General features: G+C 42.8%; 1 protein-coding gene across 2 annotated transcripts in view; it reads right to left on the bottom strand.

The window, feature by feature from the left end:
* The window catches only part of GGNBP2 (gametogenetin binding protein 2), a 42,067-nt gene that overhangs the window by 24,598 nt on the left and 8,400 nt on the right, over positions 1 to 9,069 (bottom strand). For both annotated transcript variants that reach the window (XM_011953636.1, XM_011953635.1), the window contains exons 2-4: positions 7,183 to 7,263; positions 4,432 to 4,685; positions 772 to 870 (exon numbers count right to left, since the gene is read on the bottom strand). In XM_011953636.1, coding sequence (XP_011809026.1) covers positions 772 to 870; positions 4,432 to 4,685; positions 7,183 to 7,263 — 434 coding nt within the window. The remainder of the gene's footprint in view (positions 1 to 771; positions 871 to 4,431; positions 4,686 to 7,182; positions 7,264 to 9,069) is intronic.

Here is a 9,069-nt window from a genome sequence, read left to right on the forward strand (position 1 = left end):
AATAATAATAATAATAATAATAAATAAATATAGAAAACTACAAATTAGTTACATAAATACATATTGTCATAACGGCTTTTTTTTAAACCTTGGTAAATTACAGCTAGAGACAAGAAAGAAAAATAATTTATACATTATAACTATTCTGTAGATCAAAGAATGATTACCACTACTTTGAAAACGTTAATATTAGCTGCATACATTTCCATAAAGACTTCAGCCAGCCGAGCGTGGTGCCTCACACCTGTAATCCCAGTACTTTGGGAGACTGAGGCGGGCGGATCACCTGAGGTCATGAGTTCAAGACCAGCCTGGCCAATAGGGTGAAACCCCATCTCTACTAAAAATACAAAAATTGGCCAGGCGTGGTGGCACGCACCTGTAGTCCCAGCTACTCAGAAAGCTGGGGCAGGAGAATCGTTTGAACCAGGTAGACAGAGGTTGCAGTAACCCAAGATTGCGCCACTGCACTCCAGCCTGGGCAACACAGGGAGACTCTGTCTCAAAAAAAAAAAAAAAAAAAAAGACTTCAACCTCCCTCCTCTGAAACATATTTAACATAAAAAATTTTTTTAATCAGATCTACATTGAGACTTTATACATATCAATGCAAAATGGCCAACATAACAAGAGGATCTATTTATTTTGACCTATGTCATACAGTATAAATCAATTAATGAATTAAAGTAAACAGTGCGTTTCTTTTACTAAATATGATCAAATATATAATCTTCACAATGACAAAGCCTCTTGGTATTCAATTCTACTTACCCCAAAGGTTTTGGCTTGTGCGTATCTAAGGAGTGCAATTGACATCTCTTATTCTTCTTACTTTTTGGAATAGCATCTATCATATCATTTAGTTTGGACCTAATTAAAAATAAAACGTATTAAGGGTTTAATTCATTTTTCTTTCAAATTTTAAAATCTCTATTTACTGTCTTTTAGAGAGAAGTCTCAAAACAAAACAAAACACCACTTTTCTCTATCCCCACTGTATCTAACAGTGTGCCTGGCACAAGTATTTCAACACTGACTGCTAACTGACTCTCAGCCATCTTCCCTTGCCCAGTCATTATGTAAATACACCAGTTGCAGAAGCACACACCTCCAAGTCCCAGCTATCTGGGAAGCCGAGGTGAAAGGATCACTTAAGCCCAAGGGTTTGAGGCCAGCCTGGGCAACACAGTGAGACCCCATGTCTGTAAAAAATACATAAAACCCCCACAAAACAATATGTAAACACAATACATCCTTGAAGAGGAATCATCAACAGAAATTTTATGCAAATATAGAATACACACGACTACTATCCTCACCCTCCATCCAACCAATGAGCAAACTTTGTCAATCCTACCTTTTAAATATATCTAGAATCAGGCCTGGTACAGTAGCTCATGCCTATAATCCCAGCACTTTGGAAGGCTGAGGTAGGAGGGTCATTTCAGGCCAGGAGTTCAAAGCCAGCCTGGGTAACAGCAAAATTTCCATCTCTACAGAAAATTTTAAAATGAAGCCAGGCATGGCTCACACCTGTAATCCCAGCACTTTGGGAGGCTGAGGCTAGTGGATCACTTGAGGCCAGAAGTTAAAGATCAGCATGGCCAACATGGAGAAACCCTATTTCTACTAAAAAAAATACAAAAATTAGACAGATGTGGTGGTGCATGCCTGTAATCTCAGCTACTCAGGAGGCTGAGGCACAAGAATCACTTGAACCAGGGAGGTGGAGGTAGCAATAAGCCAAGATTGCACCACTGCACTCCAGCTTGAAACAGAGTGAGACTCCGTCTCAAAAAAAAAAAAGAATAAAAGCTGAATAAAATTTAACCAATCTAGAATCAGATCACTTCTTTTTTTTTTTTTTTTTTGAGACGGAGTCTTGCTCTGTCCCCCAGGCTGTGCGGTGGTGCAATATCGGCTCACTGCAAGCTCCACCTCCCGGGTTCACACCATTCTCCTGCCTCAGCCTCCTGAGTAGCTGGGACTACAGGCGCCCACCACCGCGCCTGGCTAATTTTTTGTATTTTTTTATTAGAGACAGGGTTTCACTGTTAGCCAGGATGGTCTCGATCTCATGACCTTATGATCCGCCCGCCTTGGCCTCCCAAAGTGCTGGGATTACAGGCGTGAGTCACCGCGCCCAGCCTAGAATCAGATCACTTATCACCTCTACCATTATCATCCCTGTGCAACCCACCAATCTCTAGCTTAGTTAACTGCCAATAGCTGGCCTCCTAAATCGTCTCCTTGCTGTCACCTTCTGCCCTTTACATTCCAGGCCTCACTCAGCAGCCAGAGTGATCCTTTTAAAACATGAACCAGGTTATATCATTCCTCTGTTCAAAAACACTCCAAGGCTTGTTTTCCTAAGTCCAGGCACAGCAAATATCAAAAGTCCCTACCACCATCTCTAAATAGGAAAGCCTCAGGGTTTACTTTTCAGACCTCTCCTTCTTTTCCTATTTATATTCACTAAATGAGACAAATTTACAGCTCTAACCCAGACCTCTCTGAATTCCACTTGGATGTCTAATCGCTATCTCAAACTTAGCACACCCAAAGATGAGCACTGTTACATTTCTCCCCAGTCTTGTCCATCGCAGTAAATGGAAACCATTTGTCCATTTTTTTTTTTTTTTTGAGACAGTCTCGCTCTGTTGCCCACGCTGGAGTGCAGTGGCGCGACCTTGGCTCACTGCAACCTCCGCCTCCTGGGTTCAAGCAATTCTGTCTCAGCCTCCCAAGTAGCTGGGATTACAGACGCCTGCCACCACTCCCGGCTAATTTTGGTATTTTTAGTAGAGATGGAGTTTCACCATGTTGGCCAGGCTGGTCTCAAACTCCTAACCTCTGGTGATCTGCCTGCATCGGCCTCCCAAAGTGCTAGGATTATAGGTATGAGCAACCACGCAAGGCCTTTTGTCCATTCTTCATATCACAAATCTGAGAATCATCTTTGATGCCCTCCCTCACAACCAATCCATTCAAAAACTCCCATTGGCTCATTCCTCAAAATATATCCAGGATCCTTTATAACCATTTTTCACTACCCCCATGGCCATTATTCATTCTCAATACAGAGGTCAAAGTAAGCCAAATTTCATCAGACTATGCCGCTCTTCTGCTCAAAACCTTCCCAAAGCTTCTCACCTCAGAGTAAAAACAAAAGACCTCAGTCAGGCACAGTGGCTCACGCATGTAATCCTAGCACTTTGGGAGGCTGAGGTGGGCAGATCGCCTGAGGTCAGGAGTTCAAGATCAACCTGGGCAACATGGCGAAACCCTGTCTCTACTAAAAAATACAAAAAAAAATCCGAGCATGGTGGTAGCCACCTGTAATCCTAGCTACTTGGGAGGCTGAGGCAGGAGAATCACTTGAACCCAGGAGGCAGTGGTTGCAGTGAGCCGAGATCATGCCACTGCACTCCAGCCTTGGCAACAACAGCGAAACTCCACCTGAAAAAAATAAAAATATGACTGGACCTTTTATTACTCCTCTTTTTTTCTTTTTCTGAGATGGAGTTTCATTCTTGTTGCCCAGGCTGGAGGGCAATGCGCGATCTCGGCTCACTGCAACTGCCGCCTCCCGGGTTTCAGCGCTTCTCCTGCCTCAGCCTCCCGAGTAGCTGGGATTACAGGCACCCACCACCACGCCTGGCTATTTGTTTTTTTTTCTGAGATGGAGTTTCGCTCTTGTTGTCCAGGCTGCAGTGCAATGGCGCCATCTCAGCTCACTGCAACCTCTGCCTCCTGGGTTCAAGTGATCCTCCTGCCTCAGCCTCCTGAATAACTGGGATTACAGCCACGCGCCACCATGCCTGGCTAATTTTTGTATTTTTAGTAGAGACGGGGTTTCACCACGTTGGTCAGGCTGGTCTTGAACTGCCCGCCTCAGCCTCCCAAAGTGCTGGGATTATAGGTGTGAGCCACCGCGCCTGGCCTTATTACTCTGCTGACCCCACCTGTATATTACTGCTCCCTTCATTCATCTGGCTCCAGCCACAGTGACTTCCTTACTATTCCTCAAACATGCCAATAAAACCCCAACCTCAGAACCTTTACGCTAGCTGTTCCTTCTCTGCCTTCCCCCAGTTTTCTACAAGATTTGCTTGCTCACTTCATTCAAGTCTATATTCAACATCATTTTATCAGGGAGGCCTTTCCTGACCACCCTCCACAATAATTCTACCCCTGCTCCATTCTCTACCTCCCTTACTGGTTTTTCTAATTTATCATCCCTGACAAAGTGCGTATTTGCTTACTGTCTGCTTCTCCCCACGTGGAGAGCGGAAACTTTACATTCACTGGTACACAGTAATAAAATCATTAAATTAGACTCAATCTTTCCATCAAGAAAATAAGCTGCCACTGTCAACAAGCTACTTCAAATTTTAACAAACCCATTTTCTCCTAATTGATTATACTTACCCATGTACATAAAATAATGTATAAAGCTTCTTTGCATCAGTCATGCAGCTTCTAGTTACAGACAGGACTCCCTTGGGCCCTACTGTTAGGGGTTCAAGAGCAGGATTTCCAGACTCTACAAGCTGGGAAAAGAGGCGCTCCACACTGCGACGACAACCAACACATGGGACAAGCTGAGAAAGTGCACTCAGGACTTCGCGTGACGTCACCACCATGGCAATACTTAGATCCTGTTGCTTAAGCATACCATGTCGCTGAAAGAGGGAAAGAAAATGAAGGAGTGTCCTTTAAAAATACATAAAATTACACTTTCACTGCTACTGGTTCCTATCCTTGTGCAGTAAGTACAACCTGGAAAGGGTTTACCAGCTCTACCTGCAACTGAGTCAGAAAGGCAACGTAGTCAGCCTTGTCCATGCTGTACGGAGTTTGCACCACAAATCCCCTTGCTCTAGAATCTAGGGTATATAAATGATTCTGCTTAGTATGCCAAAAAGCAGTCCTGCATCTGGAAATATAGGGCTGGTTCAGTGAGTATTAGGCCAGTCCTCTTACAAAAAAAAAAGGACAATACAGCTGTACCTTTTTTTTTGGTTGGTTTGTTTTTGTTTTTTGAGACTGAGTCTCGCTCTGTCGCCAGGCTGGAGTGCAGTGGCACAATCTCAGCTCACTGCAACCTCTGCCTCCTGGGTTCAAGCGATTCTCCCGCCTCAGACTCCAGAATAGCTGAGACTACAGGCATGTACCACCACGCCCAGCTAATTTTAGTATTTTAGTAGAGATGGGGTTTCACCATGTTGGCCAGGATGGTCTTGATTTCTTGACCTTGTGATCCATCTGCATCAGGCTTCCAAAGTGCTGGGATTACAGGTGTGAGCCACCAAGCCTGGCCTGTTTTCTTTTTTTGTTTTGTTCTGTTTTTACAACTTTTAACAACACACTTACTATTACTATGTTTAGCTACAGGAGTCAGGTTAGGATGGTAATCATGTGGAGCAGCAATTCCCAATCCGGAGGTATGACCAGGTGTATTATGGATTAGTGGGAGAAAACATGGCCTATCTTCCCTGTGTAGGGAAGTGAGGAACTAGCATGCTGCTGCTTATGAATGGTATCTGCTGGTTATGACAAGGTAGAAAAATAACTGAGAGCTACTGTTGCAGATAAATGAGCAAACTCTAGTAAGTAACTTCTACCTGACAGAGTTATAGTTAACTGCAGTTAACACTTCCAGATTTACTAAAAACAGATAGGAAAGTAGGATAATTCCCAAGAAGTATTTTCTCACATTTACCATTACCCTTCCATTCAAAGTTTTCTCTAAAAGTAGAAATAAGAGTTCTGAAGTAAACTAACAAGTCATCTTCCAATATCTTAATTATAGTCAGCGCTCTGTATCCATGGGTTCTACATCTGTGAATTTAACCAACCATGGATTGAAAATATTTGAGGGGAAAAAAAGGATGGTGGCATCTGTACTAAACACGTACAGACTTTTCTTCCTTGTCATTATTCCCTAAATGATGCAGTATAACTACTATGTACACAGCATTTACATTGTATTAGGTACCATAGGTAATCTAAATAAGCTTTAATGTATATGAGAAGATGTGCAGAGGTTATATGCAAATATACATCTTATTTCTTTTGAGACAAGGTCTCACTCTATTGCCCAGGCTGGAGTGCAGTGATGTGATCTCAGCTGACTATAACCTCTGCCTCCTGGGCTCAAGAGATCCTCCCACTTGAGCCTACTGAGTAGCTGGGATCCCAAGCACATGCCACCATGTCCGCCCAACTTTTTTGCATTTCCTGTAGAGACAGGGTTTTGCCATGTTGCCCAACTACTGAACTCAAGTAATCCACCTGCCTTGGCCTCCCAAAGTGCTGGGATTACAGGCATGAGCCACCATGCCCAGCCCTTACTACACCATTTTCTATAAGGGACTTGAGCATTGTGGATTTTGGTTTGCATAGGGATCCTTCAACTATCCCCCACGGATACTGAGGGACAACTGTATATTGCATTTAAGTGTATTTATAAAGTACTATATTTCTCAGGAATTAAATAAACATCAGAAAGTTCATAATATAGGATTATTTTGTCTCCACAAAACAATTACTACAGCAGAAAACCAACAAGTTTTTAATGAAAAATTATATACCTTATCTTTTAAAAACTAGGAAAGACGGCCTGCTTTTAAAATTAAAGTCTTATGGACATGTAAAATATTAACACACCACCACCAATTCTTTTTCACATGGCAGTTACATAAATCAGGTAAATAACTATGTATGCTTACTATAGCAATGGTAAAAGAGCGATTTCAGTGCAATATTAAGACCTAGAGGGCCGGGCGCGGTGGCTCAAGCCTGTAATCCCAGCACTTTGGGAGGCCGAGACGGGCGGATCACGAGGTCAGGAGATCGAGACCATCCTGGCTAACATGGTGAAACCCCGTCTCTACTAAAAAATACAAAAAACTAGCCGGGTGCGGTAGCGGGCGCCTGTAGTCCCAGCTACTCAGGAGGCTGAGGCAGGAGAATGGCGCGAACCAGGGAGGCGGAGCTTGCAGTGAGCTGAGATCCGGCCACTGCACTCCGGTATGGGGGACAGAGCGAGAGAGAGAGACTCTGCCTTAAAAAAAAAAAGACCTAGAGAACCCTATATAAAACTAATACAGCTAAATTTTAAATGAGTCTTTAAAATACACATACACCATTAAAAACACTGATTGAAAAAACTATTACCTGAATGAACTGCTTTAGCTGTGCACCATTATTCTGATGTCCATCGAGATTTAACACATTGTCAGGAAATTCCATCACCATCTTAAAATGCAAACAGAACAGAAATCAATTATTTTACCCCTCTGAAAACAGGATACAGCCTACAAACTCCAGAAACAGATCCCTGAAAGCCAAATTTGCACCCATCCCTGCCCCTCAAAATTTTTTTTAAAATCCGAGTACATGGCCCAGTGCAGTAGCTCAAGCCTGTAATCCCAGCACTCTGGGAGGCCGGGGTGGGGAGGGGGCAAGCGGATCTCCTGAGGTCGGGAGTTCAAGACCAGCCTGACCAACATGGAGAAACCCCGTCCCTACTAAATATACAAAATTAGCTGGGTTTGGTGGTGCATGCCTGTAATCCCAGCTACTTGGGAAGCTGAGCCAGGAGAATTGCTTGAACCCGGGAGGCAGAGGTTGCAGTGAGCCGAAATTGCGCCACTGCACTCCAGCCTGGACAACAGTGAAACTCTGTCAAAAAAAAAAAAAAAAAAAAAAAATCCGATCCTTTTTTTTGAGACGGAGTCTTGCTCCATCACCTAGGCTGGAGTGCAGTGGCATGATTTCAACTCATCACAACCTCCACCTCCTGGGTTCAAGCAATTCTCCTGCCTCAGCCTCCTGAGTAGCTAGGATTACAGGCACCCAACACCATGCCTGGCTAATTTTTGTATTTTTAGTAGAGACAGGGTTTCACCATGTTGGCCAGGTTGGTCTCGAACTCCTGACCTCAGCCTCCCAAAGTACCGGGATTACAAGTGTGAGCCACTGTGCCCGGCCAGAACAGTGCCCGGCCAGAACAGTGCCTGGCACATAGTAAATGTTTGCTCTAATTATGAATAAAAAGGACACATTGATATACTTATTCAATTATCAAAATTCACTACCATAGGAAGGCATATGAAGCTTAAGGAGGCTTCAGCATGTCACATAATGGGAATCTGTTATTGGTACATTTTACTGATCTGCTGTCATACCACAGATTTTAGGTAGTACCACAGTTATGTATCACTACAAGCCATTTTTACTATGTCATCAAATTAAAGCAGCATCCTGATTTCAGGTATTAAAATGTGGGGGAAAAAGATATGCCTTCAAAATAATGTTAAGTAACACATGTATATCTTAACTAAAACTCTGTTAAAGATCAAACATGTTGTACTACGACAAACAATTTCCACATAACAAGGACCACAAACTCCCACAAAACCAGAGTGAAGTCAAGACAAAAAGACCCACTTAAGGCAAAAACAAAATATTCCTCAGTTGAATGCGGTCTTAAAAACATCACTCCCTTTCCCAACCAGAACCAAAGACCTGCTTCTTTAATGGATGTGACCATTCCTTTCTTCCCATATTAGAGAAATTTAAAATATGCTTGTTCTAATAACAAAATGAGGCCTCATTAACAGCTAAGTCAAATGTAAGCAATAGACTTAAGTTTTTCTTGATTTGATAAGGGAGGAATATGAGATATATGAAGTAAGGAAACAGATACTAAGAAGATGGACTATGACACAAATACTAACTTAATTCAGACTGCATGTACAACACAATTCAAATTTTTAGTGCGTATACTTTATCTTTCAAAAAAAAGAAAACACATTTTATGTGGCTACTTTTTCTACATGTGTTCCTGTATTTCCCAAATATATTACAATGTATATATACTATATATTACGGGGGGAAGAGTTAATGCTCCTTGCTTCCAATTCTATATTCACTATATCATGTTAAGAGACATGCTTCCAGGCCAGGCGCGGTGGCTCAAGCCTGTAATCCCAGCACTTTGGGAGGCCGAGACGGGCAGATCACGAGGTCAAGAGATCGAGACCATCCTGGCTAACACGG

This window comes from Colobus angolensis, unplaced genomic scaffold, assembly GCF_000951035.1.
Source record: "Colobus angolensis palliatus isolate OR3802 unplaced genomic scaffold, Cang.pa_1.0 Scaffold37, whole genome shotgun sequence".
NCBI classification, from domain to species: domain Eukaryota; kingdom Metazoa; phylum Chordata; class Mammalia; order Primates; family Cercopithecidae; genus Colobus; species Colobus angolensis.